Here is a 16,431-nt window from a genome sequence, read left to right on the forward strand (position 1 = left end):
CACAGTGGGGCACATGGCCTCTTAGGACTCCTTCAGTTGGGCGGGGGTGCTCCGGCTCTCAGAAATTCAGGGGGACGCTGAGTCAGCCCAGGCACAGTTTGCGGAGAACGAGGCCTATAATGCTGATGCCCCTTCATTGCATCGACCGACGGATGAGGAGAAGTTGCACTACACTTCAACTTCTTCTTCTTGTGCCTCGACTTACCCAAATGTCCTGAGGACTTTTAATGGGACGATGTAGTCTTTAGGCTCAGCGACTAGTCCTAGGATCTTCCCCTCGACCACAACTTCGACTTGCGCGGAAACACCTGACGGGCCGCCAAGAGCTTTAGGGACCACTCCCTCAAAGCCTTTGGGTGCATGACCCGGCAATCGGAGCACAACTTCGGGTTGTAGTCAAGCTCCAAACACCATGGACAGACAAGATACGGGTCGTTCACTGACATTCAGCAGTGACAGGCTCTGAAGGGCTTGAATCCTGTCTTAGTGAGGACATCCTCGACACACCAGGAGGAAAAACCTCAAAAACTGTTGACAAAGCATCGAAAAACTTTAGTCAAAAACTGACTGAGTAGCTCTTCTCGGATCAGCACGCCTGAGAGGTGCTTATATAGGTACCACGACATCACTTCCAGCGTGGACGACGACGGACGCAGACCTGATAGATGCCACCTACTGGCGTGCAGGGGTACTGCTCATGAAAAATCTCCCTGATCCAGTCTGACATATGGAGGAAATTCAAAGGTAAGGAATCTGAGGCTAGAAGTCTCTATCAGATATATCTCGATAGACACTACTGTCTCACACAGAAAACATCTGATTGACTTTCCCCTCGAAATAGTCTTCTTCCAGTAACTCACAAACATTTGTGGAGTGTGCACCCATTTAATCGGCAAGATTCCCACTAACCAGATTTCACTACAAAAGGTGTAATTTCAGGAAATACATAGAAATTTCCCAAATTATTACAAAAATGATTCTATTGCACACATCGTGGGCCATAAACCCTCGGTTTGTGTACTGACGAGCACAAGCAATAACTATGGTGATTATTTTTGGCAGCATAACTCGGTGAGACACAAAACCGGATTATAAAGTTGCAGTTTTGAAGTAAAACGGCTCGATTTTTACTCAGCAGAACTTGTCGCTCTTACAAACCATTACATCATTTTCCGAACTTGTTGTGTTGTCTACTTTTTGTAACAACCAGTGTTCAGGGGAGTGTGATCAGCATTAAAAACACACACAGAGTTGAAGTTCAAAAATACATTATACTTTTCTCCAGATTGCGGGTTGCCCGTGACACGGTGAAACTAAACATGAAATGAGATCAGGCTTCCGAGCCCTGGATGAGCCGCGATTTTGATTTGATTTCCGCGTTGTGAAACTGCTCTTGGCAACGCACATTAGCAACAAGGAAGCTGGTAGTCGCATAGGTGATTTCTGACCTGCAATTGCTGGCACACAGGCGGCAGGCAGCCCGCAGCAATGGGCTGTGCATTACCAGGAGTGGCATGATGGAGCCCGAGAGGAGGGAATAAAAAAAAAAAAAAAAAAAAAAAAAAAAAAAGTCACTCGTGATGGATGAAACACTTCTCCATTTTCCAGTGCTGTGACTTTTGCATTTCCATTCTGGATACACTCTGTGTGGCTTTCCGTCTCGGAGTTGCGGCACAGCAAACAGCTTGAAGTATGTCCCTTCATGCACTGCAGCCACCTTAAAATAAATTGCTTTACTGAGCAATGAAGAACGGGCACATTCGGAGGAAAATGCTTCAGCCTTCAAAGAGAGGTTTGTTGTGTCTGGGATATTGGCAATAACAGAGGCAGGGTTGTACCTGAACACGAGCCCCTTTGCGGTGCCCAGGAAGTCCCCCTGGACTCACAGTTACCGGTGGCATTGCTCGTCACGGGTGGGCGGAGTTTGCCGCTATAGCATATGGGCCCATGAGGGTCCACTGAGAAATGAGGAATTTAAAGGGGTGCCGGTAATTTACACCAGCTAAGGGCAGTAAGAGGGTCAATAAACTCCACTTCTAGCGTGGGGACAACATTTGTGGTGGCATTGGGGAAGGTATTTTTCCAACAGGAAAAGTGTTTTCCCAATAGTGGAAATAAAGAAAAAAAATTAAGACGTGTATTTGGACATAAGGATCCTGTTTCACAATTTGGAATTGTACAACACGTATGCACTGAAGCAACAGCTGATAAAGAAAAGTAAATTTAATGAGTCATTCCAAATGGAAATCTGTAAGTGAAAAAAGAAGCCAGTCCTCTTTTCCATCAAAGGTTTGGCTGCACTATTTGCTCCTGTCTAATTGCAGACTTGTCCCACAGTCTTGTCCCAAGACTGGGGATCAAGCCAGGGACATGCTCTAGTTATATGTTATTTAACACAGAGCAGTTTAGGTGCCTTTTACTATTTGTCAAAAGGTTTTTGGCAGGCAAGACCTTGTGAGACTCGTGTTCCAAAATAGTAGGAACTCAGTCTGCACACTCTGGAACACATTCCATTGTGCTCGGGTTCAAATTCCCCACCCCCCAACACACACAGGAAAACATATTTCCTGGGCTAGAGAGAAATTCAAATACCTAATGTAGTGACTCTGGGCTGACCGTTCAATGTCTGCTCCATCACTAGGTGAAAAATACCTTCTATCGTATATGGTTATTCAATTTTCGGTCCTCTCAATCTGCCTCCCTTTTCGGTGGGCTATCCTGTGGGGTTGGTATAGCAGAAGGTGTTAAAATGCTTTTGTGCTTGGAAGAGTTGACCTGGAAACCACAGAGCACACTTAGCGTTTTACTCCTGTTTTATGCAGAGAAAGACTTTTACGAATTTTTATTTAAATGCAAAGGTTTCAGTGATACGCCCCTTGTCATAGTATTTAGACAGTGGGAATGGGGACTGTTTGGGGATAGTTAGGCTTAGATGAGGAGTACCTACCCACTTTAAAAAGCCATGTTTTGCCCACTGGATTTTCAGAACAAAGAGTAGAACAACTTTCCTGCTCTGTAAGCACAGATTTCCTTGCTAAAGCAAAACTAGAAGAGGTGCCATAACCGCTAACCTGAATCTTCTATAAACTTCCAGCCAGCTTGCTGAGGGACGTGCCTCCTGGTAGTCTGCAAGCTTGGAAACCAATGGCGCTGCTGGCACTTTGGAGACTTGCAAAGTAATTGGATGCTACTGGGAGAACCAACAAAGCCTGTACTTGCATTTCTTATTAAGTGCTCTGCAACAGTCCGAACTACATGCATCAGGAAAGCCAGACCCGCAAGCTGAGATTTGAGATGGTATATCTAAAGCTGCAGGCCGAGTTCAGAGAGTTCAGATCAGATAAAGGTAATGCCGTGAGCTGCAAAACATCTGAAAAACATGATTGAACCAGGAGAACGTCTACCATGCTCCATTCAGCTACTGGAAATTTTTTTGCCCTGCTTTTTATACCACATATCCACAGTAGGTTAAATGCTTCCACACTGTGTGACTGAGGTCATAAATGTCCTACTCAGTCTTGGTCTACTCAGATGGTCTTTATCTTCATCACACTGGAAGAACTTTTGATCTGGAAAGGTCTCTAAATACGAATGTAGAAATCTTAAGCAGGCCAAGTCACTTCATTTCCACTCAGGTGCATTTGTGAGTCATTCTTACGCTCTTACACTTTCATCAAACTACATTTTTCTGATTTCCAATAGACTAACACAGAAATGCCTCTCTCAAATGATTCCGGACTGTCAATCTTAAAATAACTTGTATTCTTTTAACTACTTATCAATTTGTCTACATTGTGTGTCATTTTTCAGCTGTCTCATTTTAAGTAAACTGGATAAGGATCTTCGGTGTTAATCCTTGGCTAAAAAACATGTCACACAATCCTCTAGTAACTATTTTGCTGCTTAGTTAAGCTATCATATGTTAGCCAAGTTTACCCATAGCATAATCTTAAGTAGGAATCCTTCGGTTTAGGCTGTGTAGGTGCACAGCCGCAGGTCAAAGAAATGGCAGACTATCCATTTATATTGCAAAGTGATCTGAAAGTGTTTCAGAAATATTGAATCTTCACACTCAATACAAATAAACACTTCCCCACAGCTCCTGTTCTCCTACACCACTTTGGTATCTGTATTAAAAATTGCATACGTTTCACTAAAGTACTCTTTTTTTATATTTATATTGTTAAATTGTTTATATTAACCTTATTTTTGTTTTATTTTTGTTTATATCTTATGTAAGCTTGCTAAAGATCTTTTAAAATACTTTTTAGAAGGCCTTTATTCTTTTGGTGGATACCTTAATGTCATTAATATACTTCTCCTGATGCAGTACTCCAAAACAACTTTGGTGTACTAAAACATTGACAACTGGGTACAGATTGACTTGTACTCATTTACATTTAGGCTTCATTTCATGATGCTGGTTAAAATGAATCCATGGCCAACAGTGATGCTGTGTTAATCCCCAATGTGCACTCACTGTGTTGGTGTAGTGGATGTAGTGTGTAAAGTACACAGATACTGCATCTTGCACATAGAAATGCACAGCTTTTATAACTTACCTTGCACAATATACTGTAACCAGAAAAATTAATTACACACCAGATTAAGCAGATCATATGTATGTGAATGAATCACTTTACAAGGCCATGTCCAGAACGAGCATATAGTATTGTACATGCAGACTCTCATGGGGGATGATTGCTGAACACAATCGGATTAATTTAAAAGGTGAATAGATAAAAGTAACTCTTTAGAGTGACAGTCATGTCTATTGTATATTGAAGACTATCCCATGTAAGATAAAATCATGCTCATGTAAGATATTATTTTTGTTGCGGTAACACTGACTATCCTGAGATGACAGATCAAATATCCACCAAACCAAAGAGCCACTAAACACAAAGGCAAAGCAAATCACAGGGTTTTGCCCAGAACCACAAGGCAACACATTTCAGGATGCATTTTTCCTCTATTTTTCTTGCATGAATGCCATCGGACTGTTAGCTAGGTCAGCAGATGCTAACCTGGGGTGCCTTTTGATGCGCTTGGCACTGCCCTTACTACACCAGGTTTCAAGGATCACGAAGGGAGCACAAAAATCACAAAGTAGAGGGCTACAGGAGCTTTAAGTGGCCTAACAACCAGAGCTGCTAACGTTGGAGCTGGGGAACAAGGTTCGATTCTCGGCGTTGGCTCAACATCCTGTGATTCTGGGCAAATCTCTGAATCTCCCCATGCCTACCAAAAAATGAATGCATCCTTGTGTAATGTAACTGGTGCTCATGTAAAGTGCTCCAATACCTCCGAGTCGAGTTTGAGCTATCTAAAAGCTACATAAAAAAGAATAATTTCCTTCCAGTAGTTTTCACTCCCTTTTCGTCTCCAGGTTCCACCAACAGCAAATAAGACGCTGTTGAGGAGCTAAAAGTGGGACAGCAGGTCAACAATGTGTTGTCATAATAGAGTCAAAGGGCTGAGTAATATTACTACCATCACTGCTGCCATTTTGGTGACTCAACGCCCATGTTCGCCTGCAGGTCCAATACAGATGTTTAAGGCTTCTGTAAATATGTCTGACAGATCCACTCACCGGAAAAGTCTATCAGTGCCTATACTTTGCCCTTTTCATTTGCTACTGAGTGGACACCCGAGAGCCAATACACGAGAAATACATTGTCAGAGGCTGGGAAACTTTACTAGCTCCATTTGCTTGTCATGCGATTTATGCAGAGATTATACTCGCATCACAATGTGGGAGGAAGGATTTAGGAACCAAAGCCATGTTTAAACCCTGTTCAATTTGCACTGCACGCTAGGCACATTTGTTTCCATCTCTCTTGAAGAACTGATTATTATTACAGAAATAGGGCAAGCAAGAAAGGAAACAAGTAAAGACAAACTATGAAAATACGTCAGCAATTGTACAGGCATTAAGGCAAGACAACTATTTAGAAGAGAGGCCGACCACAGGTTAATCCGTGACTATTCATTTGATTTACAGCCCCATAAAGCTGTCATAAGAGCTTCAAGGAATTACCACCAGGATACCCACGTGTATGCCATAAAGCAAACATGAAGACAGTATATCACAAGGCTAAGTAAATAAACCTTGTTCCAGATGTAACAGCCTGCCAGTGGCCTCTTTCCCAGCAGCAGCAAATGATCAAGAGGAATTTTAACAAGCAGGGAGTTGCTTACTTTCACTGCTGAGTTAAATCAATCCACTGGTCTGTAATCTTACACCACAGGCCTTCCCTTTAAAACCAGCTGGTTGAATAGCACATATTCTGCAATGTTTGCATCAGTTACAAAAATGAATAAACATGTGAAACTTGATAAATATTGTTCAAATCGACCACTGATGCTATATTGACGATACTGACTGACATGACTATTGAATGCCTGTGTTCTAATTCCCGATTCAAAGTGGGCTAATCTTGTTTCAAGTCAGAAATGTAAGTGTAACCTGTCCAGGCAATGGTTTGTTGTGTAAAAATGCTATCTCTATATTTAAAATTCAATCTGGCTGGGGGGCACGAGTCATAGTTACTTTGGGGAAAGATTTATAGTTACTTGAGATGACTATATTCAGTGGTTTTTGTTTAAAATGTAAAATGGTATGTTCAACTGACATTTTCACCTAACTATAACGTCTCCCTCACTCTCTTTAATATAAATATATACCAGTATATATAAACACACACGCATATATAGTTAGAAATGGGGGTCTCTAATTGGCAATGGTTTGCACCTTTGTCCAAGTAGGGACTCTTTTCCTAGTCAGGGTGAGGGGATTACACACCCAAGATAACCACTGCTCAACTCCTTGGTAGCTTGACACGAGCAGACAGGCTTATCTCAGAGGCAGTGTGTAAAGCATTCATGCACACATGCAGTAATACAGTGAAAACACAAATGGACACCACATAGTTTCGAAAAATACGCAAACTTTATCTAAACCAAACATGACCAAAACAACAAAAATCCACAATACAGTAATCAAAATGTAAGTCTTCGAAGGTAAAAACAGTTCTGTCCATAGCAAACTATGGATGTGACACTTTCAACACAAAGTACCTGGGATGCGTCAAACAAAAACAGCCGCAGGGAAGGTGATGCTTCTGTTCCTTACTCCAGTTGAGGTGTTGCATCTGTTCCTTACTTCCACGAAGGGGAGGTGATGCTTCGGTTCCTTACTGTGCGGGGAAGTGATGCGTCGGTTTCTTACTGTGCAGGGAGGTGATGCGTCAGTTTCTTACTGCAGCCCCCGTGTCCTTGTAGACTTGGTGCCCTGGTGCGATGAGTGGCAATCTGGGATACATCGGTTCTCGTTGCAGCAGCAATGGAGCTGCGTTGGTTTTGCCTGGCCGCGCACCCAGAATGCGTTGGTTCTTGCAGCCATACAGCAGGGCCTGCATCGGAATCGGTGCAGTGATCTCGGACTTCGGTGTAAAGGATTCAGCATGTGGTGATTTCTCCAGCCGCGGGCAGGCACTGCGTCGGTTCCTTCAGTGGCACAGCGGCGATGCATTGGAAACAGGTGCCGATGTGTCACGCTTCTCATAGTTGCATCTCTTTTCCAGTTCCCAGCAGCAGGAACACACTCCAGAGGCCCAACTCAGCAACAGGCACCTCTTGGCAGGTCAGAACTCCCAGCAAGGGAGTTCAGGGGAGTTGCTGGTGAAGTCTTTGTATCCTGAGACTTCAGAACAGGAGGCAAGCTCTACTTCAAGCCCTTGGAGATCTTCTTCAAGAAGGAGACACAGCAAATTCTTTATCCTCTCTGGTAGAAACAGCCACTGCAGGGCAACCCCAACCAGCACACAGCAAAGGGGCAGTACTTCTCCTTCAGTTTTCCCAGCTCTTCTCATTGGCAGAGGTTCCTCTTGAGTCCAGAAGTATTCTAAAGTTCTGAGGTCTGGGCCCCAATATTTACACAGCATTTCCCTTTGTGCTATGGTGGGAGAGAGTCTCTGTACTCAGTCAAAACCAATTTGGTCTTCTCTGATCCAGCTTCCCGGCAGGAGTTGGAGACAGCATTGTGTAAGGCAGACGAGGCCCATTCAGGTGAAAGGAAATCTCCTACCCCTACTCTAAATGCTGCCCAGGTCTATTCAGACCAGCCCTTACTCACCCAGGAAAGGCAGGACACACCTCAACCCCCCCCCCCCCAGTGGCTGTCTACAGTGAATGCACATTCCTAGCACCCGTCACTCTAAAGCCAGATAGTCAATCCACAAACCAGCAGAGGCACACAGGATGGCTAAGCAAGAAAATATCTACTTTTCTAAAAGTTGTATTTTCAAACACCAAATGTAAAAATCATCCTTACTAAAAGATGCATCTTTATCTTCTGAGTTTAGACATACTAAACTTCACCTTTCTATCTTGTCCAAGTGAGAAGTTATATTTATAAGATGTTATAAATAAACTCCCATTCTATCCTATGAGACAGATGGCCTTTCAATAGTGAAAAACGAAATTCACTGTAGTTCACTATCTGGACATGTTACACACATCAGTACATGTCCTACCTTTCATATACACTGCACCCTGCCCACAGGGGTACCTTGGGCCTACCATAGGGGTGACTCACATGTAAGAAAAGGGAAGGTTAGGGACTGCAAGAGGGTGTACTTGCCAGGTCAACATAGCAATAGAGACTGCGTGCAGACACTGCAGTGGCAGGTATGAGAACCCTTTGAAAGGCTGCTTGGGTGGGTGGCACAATCAGTGCTGCAGGCCCACTAGCAGCATTTGACTTGCAGGCCCGGGCACACACAGTGCACTATACTAGGGACTTAGTAGCAAGTCAAGCAAACCAATCAGGGAAACACAATTTACACAGAGAGCATATGCACTTTAGCACTGATTAGCAGTGGTAAAGTGCCCAGAGTCCTGAAGGAAAGAAAAACAGGAGGTCAAAAAGCCTGGGGGTAAACCCACTGAAAAAGCCAGGTCTATACATACATACATACATTCTCTCTCTCTCGCTCTCTCTCTGTCTCTCTCTGTGTCTCTCTCCCTCGCTCTTTGGCTCAGCTCTCTGCCATTGGTCTGTATAGGTGTGATTTATGCTCTGCTTCCATCCATGACAGCATGAGGTGAGTGTGCTTCAAAGCCACGGCTGCTGAGCAAGTCCTTTAGTTCTATCACATTTTCCTTTTATGGGTCACTTTTCATTTGTTCATCTTCTCTTTTCATTTTTAGAGCATAGTATAGTTCCACAAACAGGGCTAATAGGCTGCTCATTTTATCTGCAGTAAGCCGCATCCCATACAGCCACTGCCTCTAAACCAGGCAACTAATTATGAAATGGTATTGGCTTTACTGTAGCATTATTTTACCATTCCAAGAAAGCCACACATTGGTTCTGAAAATGTTGTAAATAGTGGAATTTTAACACAAGAATACACTATGTACAATTCCATTACAGGATGGACATTGGCTGGTTTAATTGTATTTGCTATTGCAAGAATGTGCCCACCAAGTTTAGATACAGCAGGTGTTCTTTATTAAACTTTTATTTTTGTGATTTATCTTGGAAATGCTGTTGAGTTTGTTTTATTGTAATAGTGTTAGTGGGTGAATATAATAATGGGGTAGAGGAGAAAAGAATAGATGTACAAGGCGATGGATGAACAACAAAGTGCATGTATGATGACTTATTGAGTACCTAAACTCATGAATGATGGAGGGGCACTTTCATATACAAGTCACACCTACAGGCATCACCGGTGCTTGTTTTTCTTTAATTCATGCTTTCTATTATTTATGTCTGTGCAAATGAGATCTCTGAAATGTGTGCCTGAAGGGTAGTTGTAAGAAATTGAGTTGTTAGTGAAAGGGTGGAAGCCCCACTCAGTTAACAACCACATTCCTTATCTGGGTGAACCACAAAAGTCACTAAATTAACCTCCGCTACACCCTCTGGTAGCTTGGCACAACGCAGTCAGGCTTAAATTAGAGGCAATGTGTACAGAATTTATGCAACACACAAACAGTAAAAAGGTGTAAACAACAACAAAATCCTAAACCAACTGTGAAAAACAGACTAAATAAAAAAATTTAAAAAACACACCAAAACGAAGAAAATCCAATCAGAAGAAATAATAAGTGAAAATAGCAGCAAGAAGCACAAAGTGCCACTGACGGTTTTTCTGGTTGCACTAGACCGGGGTTAAGTCACAAGTTCAGGCTGACTGTGATTCCGCGCATGTAAAATAAAGGGATCAGGTTAGTCCAGCTGACAAGTTGCCCTCTCAAGTCCTATGGGAAGAGTTCTGTTTGCGTTGGAGAGGGCTGCAAGGAAGAGGTATTCAGCGTGAAGGGCAGGTCCAGTGTCTGCAGACAGTCATTGCTGTAACAAATAGCCGGCTGTTGCTGAAGCTTCATGTTGGTTGATTGTCTCGGGTGGTCACTGTCAACGTGAAATGCATTTCAGCTGGTGCTTTGCATTGGTGGTTGTTGTGGATGGTCAATTCTTAGCGCAAAGAGGTCATTTCACGTCACGAGCGCAAACCTCAGGATTTCCACCTTTTCTTGAGGATGAGTTCACAATTATGCCAGCCAAGGGTCCAGGGCCTGAAGGACACCTACTGGATATCAGGACTTCCTCCAGCAGAGGTCAGCAGCAGGGCTCAGGAAGGTCATGGTCAGCTGGGCAGTTGCAGGAAGCGTGTGATCCTTGGAGCCACTTTGGGTAGCCTGGGATTAAGGCAAGCAGGTCCACCTCTTCATACAGCAAGGCAGTCCTTCCAGCAGTAGGGTAGTCCTTTTGGCAGCAGGGCAGTCCTTCTGAATCTTCCACAGGTCCAAGAGTATTTTGATGAGAGGTTCATACGGTCCCACTTTTATACCTGGTGCCAAGTCCTTGTGAGGGGGAATTACATGACCTACCCCAAAACTGGCTCTGGTTCTTCCTCTTCCTCTGGTCCTGGCTCCAAATGACTAGGGCAGTGATTCTTAACCTGTGGTCCAGATAGCCCTGGGGGTCCGCGAAGCCTACACCACAGATCCGCGAAGGTTTAGTTTGCCAGGTCAAAATGGCAGTTTAAAAGCTGCACCACAGGCTGCATTGAGAGGCCCGAGACAAGTTTTAAAAGACCACCTTAGTGGGTGGCATAATGAGAGCTGCTACTCACTAATAGCATTTAATTTACAAGCCCTTGATACATGAAGTACCACTTACCAGGAAAGTACAAGTAATTTCAATGTGCTAATTAGGTGTAGTCCAATTTTATCATGTTTTAAGGAGAGATCACCAGCACTTTAATATTTGTTAGCGAGGGTAAAGTACACAGACTCATAATGCCAACAAAAAGAAGTGCAGCAAAAATCAGGGAGTGAAGTCAAAAGAATTGGGGGAATACCACACCAAGGATGTCAGGACAAACATTTGTGTAATCACAGATATATTGGGCACAGCTGGAGTGGGCTTAGGAGTCCCAAAGTCCTTTGCGTCTTCAGTTCCTCAGACCCTCAAACTCTCCCATCTGAAACATCCAGATGTGCATATTCAGTGTGGGAGACAGATAAAAGACTGTGTGAATGAACAAAGCTTTTTTGGCTGCAGTGTGATGCACATCAGTGTGTTTTTAAGTTATGGTCACAAATGCTTCTTACTTGCCTGTATCATCTACGTCACATACCCTCCCTTTTCAGCTAAACTTTACTCTAGAAACTATACTGTACTTTGTTTATAGTTAATAACATAACTGACTGAATTGTGGTGTAGAAATTGTATAGTGCATCATGACACAGATAGAGCACTGGACACTTCTGGGCGGCTAAGAACAGAATGTGGTTGGGCTAATAATGTGGGAAGCGTTGGGTGTTTTGTGTGAGGTTAGAAGAGGTGCTTCAATCAAGCCATGGGAAATGTGGCTATGATTTATGCATTTAGTGTAGCAGAGTGGCTTAAGAGAGATGGAGGGACGTTTAGATAAAGTGAGCATATCTCTCCCTCATGTAATTTTGTTTTACTGTGGTTAACTTATATGTACTTTATTTATTAAAGATACAAATCAAAAGTGCACTTAAAACTTCATTTTCTTTGTAACTGAGGCTTGAGAATGAAGAAATCCTAACAATGACTACTCAACCTGAGTCCCAGTTCAATATTCTAATAACCATAAGAGACATGAAACTGAAGAAAATAATAGAGGAATGATAGACAAATCCTTTTCAAGGAAAATATGTAGGTTTAGCCAAGTTGTTCGTAAGGTCCAGGAAGGAAAATTTAGAGGGACCTGCTGGGCCTTCAAGCTAAAATCTCCTGGCCACTGTATAGTGTGAATCAGAAGTTTTACACTCAATAGACTCTCCATCAAAAGCCTCTAACTAGAACTAAGCAGGATAAAAGTGCAATTATACAGCCCTACAGAAGGTTGTATTTAAATTAGTACCTAGGAGTGCACATAAAGTAGACCATGATAGTTCGCTAGGAAGTATCCAAACTTTTACTACCAACATCCAAAGCACTTCCACACCTCTACTGCCTAAATACCACACCTCACCAACCACTCAATCACTTTGCTCTCTCCCCTACAATGAAATGAAATCAAAGCTGTATACTGAGACTGGTATATATACTAATTGATACTTCTTCTAAAACATCCTTAGGAAGCACATTTATTGAGAATTTGATAATCTGTGGTCCACCTTGATCTGCATCATATTTCAAAATTGTATTCCCAGTCTACCACAGTATAAGAATATTTTGTTAATTTACCAGGCAAGTCTGAGTGTGGCTTTCAAAGTGTGTCCAAATATTATCTAATGGTTTAGTTTTACTGTGCTGCATGCTTCCAAGATGGCACTCTGGGGTGGAAAAGTTTATTTTTGTAATATACAAAACCTTTATTGCATTGTATAAAGCCTTTCTTCTCTTGGGAAATACAGTATGGATTACATGATATTGTGGAAAGCAGGTTTTCAAATCACTTTATTACATTTCTGCCATCTCCACTTTTAATTTTCATTTCCATTGACACCAATTGAATTTATCTTGGTTGTCTCTTCATAGGGTTGATTTAATCAGCAAAGCTTTCAATTCAAATATTAAGAGCATGATAAACAAAACCTATTTGCAGACCTTTCATCAATTTAAGAGCACAAATGAATACATTTGCAGGAGCAGATTCGTAATTCCATTTCATAGAATAAGGAATAGCAGAATGGTTTTTTTAGCAAAGAGGATCACCACTATGAGCAAATTTGGACAAAGTTAATGGTATGAGGGGTTTAGAAACTATTTCAGTTCTTCCCTGCAAAGGTAGGTGAACACCCTAAAACTCTTTATGTATAGATGTATAGCGTGAGCCTAGCTGTACATTAATTATGGGTGGGAGAGGATACAAGATTGTGTATATTAGGAGGGGTTTTAAATATTTGAATTACAAAGTTACATTCAATTTTCAAAGATTTATAGCCCCCTTTAACATATATTCAATTTTGATATCAGATTGTGAAGCCCGGCATCACAATTTTATAAGTCCTAATGCTGCTACTAAAACTGAAGCGATCAGATGCTAAAGTGGGCAACTTAGGCACTAGGACCTATATTTGAGGGGATTTATATACCCCTTGATGTGGATTTCCAGGCACCCTCCTGGAATTCCTTGAGAGATGGATAAAAGTCGGGAAGCTTCTCAAAATGAAGAAGTAATATCAAGGCAGTACATTTCTGACTTTTTCACACTTATCGTTTTTGATTAAAACTAAATTATCCTTTTTACATCAAGCAAGATGATTTTTAGGAGGGAGTTCATGCTCTTTTTAGCACCCAATAGCTAGTACAACATAAAATTACAAGAAAAATGTTTGATTTCTAGAATTTGCCAACAATATATGTGAAAGCCAATGCACATGGGCAAACATTTCTAGAATACACAAATAACATCAAAGTAGGATAATGTTAAGCTTGTTTCTAAATACCTGTGCTCTGGTTTTGGGGTCCTTCTTAATCCACTTGATCATAGTTTCATACACCAATTCTTCGGCTTTAGTGTACAAGCTATCATTAGAAATATAGCATAGAAAGTCCTCCTTGGAGATGTTAAGGATCTCCGCTTGACCAGCCACCTCTGGGAAGTTTTGTAGGGCATATGCCTTTGCCATGTTGTAGAGTTCACTGCATTGCATAGCTTCAGCCATGGCTAGTATTCCGAGGCAATTGGTTGCCGTCAACTGTTTCTCTGAAGAACAAGAGCATGTATTAAGCAAGAGATGGAATGACAGCACATTATTATAATAAAAATATATTCCAATATGTAAAGTGATACACTCCCACTTCCATTCATTTCAAAATGCTTTTAGGTAAACCATTCATCAAACTGAGTGATATAATTGTATCACAGCTGAAGACATATTTCATTATATGTAAAATGGTTTGCAGAGCTTAATAACCCTAAAAATGCCTGAGCATTGTTTTCTTATTACAAATATACTCAAGTGTCAACACATGGGTGTAACAAGAAAATTCATCACACATCGCTTGTAGTAATTGATCAGTGAGTCACAACATCACTGGGTTCTTGTTTGGCAATAAGCAACTTCCAAATCCATCACATGACAGGCCTCACAATGACAAACTCCTATCTCTCAATAAAGGGGTCAATTTCAAGAAGAACTGTGGCTTGGCTTCACCTTTCACAGAAACATGAGCGGCAGTCAGAATTATAGAGTTCTTCAGTGCACAGGCAGATGTTTTGATTGTCAATAATCCACTTCAAACTTTCAGGGCCCGACCCGAAGAAAAACCCCAAAACATTCACGAGGGAAGAGTGTGTGTTTCAGTGGGAGAGAAGGCAACAAGAGAACAGATTGGGGGAAGCTGGAGGAATACAAAGTCAGGAGGAACTGATGGAAGAAGACAGACATGACAGAAAAGATCTTGTAAAAAGGTTGGGAAATGGAAAAATACAAAATAAATCTAGCTTCACTTTGTCCATTCCACACTAGCACATTATAAGAAAGAAAATACCCCAAATATATTACCTTACAACCCTATAAAAGCCTTTTCATATATTTTCATAGGATTCCACATTATATTGAAGTATGCATTTAATGCACACACACATTATGTTATATCTATAATACAGGGATGGTTATAACACATCTGTAGTTAGAACTGAAATGCTAGTCCCTGAATAATGAATTTGCACCCATTAGAAAAATCAGAATAAAACGTATAGACCTTTCGACAGTTGGGCTTGCACACGTCTTTTATCTTCCAAATTCAAATCTGAAATATTATTGTCTAAAATACAGCTAATCATTTTGCTTTTTCTGCCATATAGGTTTGTAGAACTCGTTGTGGTTCTTATAATCCTGAAGTCTAACCTTATGGAATAACCCAGGATCTATCTTATGAGGAGGATAAAATGTGGGGAATTCCGGAACTAACTTCTTTAGTGAAGAGAAATCTTACAAGGACTGCCCTTCAAGTAGTAGAACTCACGCTAGTCCATGGACTGAGTAACTGCAATGGCAAGTCATCCCCTGATGCCACTCCTACCCCCACATTTAGAAGACGGTCATATGATATCTTTATCGACTATATCATCCTAGATGTTAGGCTGTGGAGGCAGATGGAAGATACGACAGTGCTAGAGTGTGACAAGAGTGATATAATCCCCCAGTATTAACTATGAAACAGTTATGTCCCTCGTTTAATATTTTAGGCTTATACTCAGTCCTAGCCGCACACATGGAAGGTATGTTTGAGAACTGAGGGAATAATTAAGTGATTGTAGCAGAGTAGATTCGTTTTTGCGATAGGCTCAACGTTTTTTCTACACAGAGTCCACAAGGCCCTTGCTAAAGGGCATCATGAATGGGTGGTTCACTCCATCTTATAGACTGGCTCACAATAATTTTCTTAGTGCAATCAAAAAAGGAGCTAGACAGGAGATGAGGGTATGTAGAGCTCAATATCGCGTTGAAATAAAACAATCAATAAAACTATATGGGAGTGTAAAAATGTGTTTGATCTTTTAGAAGCCTCATCCAAAAATGATCTGAAGAAATTGTGGCGACTAGCAAGTGTATGTGGTGGGAATTCTGAGAACCCAGCCAAGTCGTCTAATCTGCCCTGTGAGTGGATTGCCCATTTTGGTGCCAATGGAAGAAAGTATGGGAGATCCTATATGGGATGGGCATTCCCTGTAATATATCAAACATCATTATGTGCCTTGATGAGGGGAACTTCACTAAGGTCCGATGTGGCACAAAAAGAGAATTAATAAACTAAATTCTCATTGACAAGGGCGGGGTCAAGGCTGTGTCTTGGCACCCTCCCTCTTTTTTCTTTTACATTAACAATTTGTGTCAAGTATTTGACCAACTGTGCCAACTACTCTCCTATCCTGGCAGGACAGAAATTTCAGGCTCTTTTTTGTTGTTGCTGATAATACCCTCTTACTG

At 41.7% G+C, this 16,431-nt stretch overlaps 1 protein-coding gene across 2 annotated transcripts in view; it reads right to left on the minus strand.

The window, feature by feature from the left end:
- The window catches only part of KLHL29 (kelch like family member 29), a 1,101,789-nt gene that overhangs the window by 168,058 nt on the left and 917,300 nt on the right, over positions 1–16,431 (minus strand). For both annotated transcript variants that reach the window (XM_085610611.1, XM_085610612.1), the window contains exon 9: positions 13,942–14,201. In XM_085610611.1, the coding sequence (XP_085466737.1) occupies positions 13,942–14,201 (260 nt within the window). The remainder of the gene's footprint in view (positions 1–13,941; positions 14,202–16,431) is intronic.

This window comes from Triturus cristatus, chromosome 6 (assembly GCF_964204655.1).
Source record: "Triturus cristatus chromosome 6, aTriCri1.1, whole genome shotgun sequence".
Taxonomy (NCBI): Eukaryota; Metazoa; Chordata; class Amphibia; order Caudata; family Salamandridae; genus Triturus; species Triturus cristatus.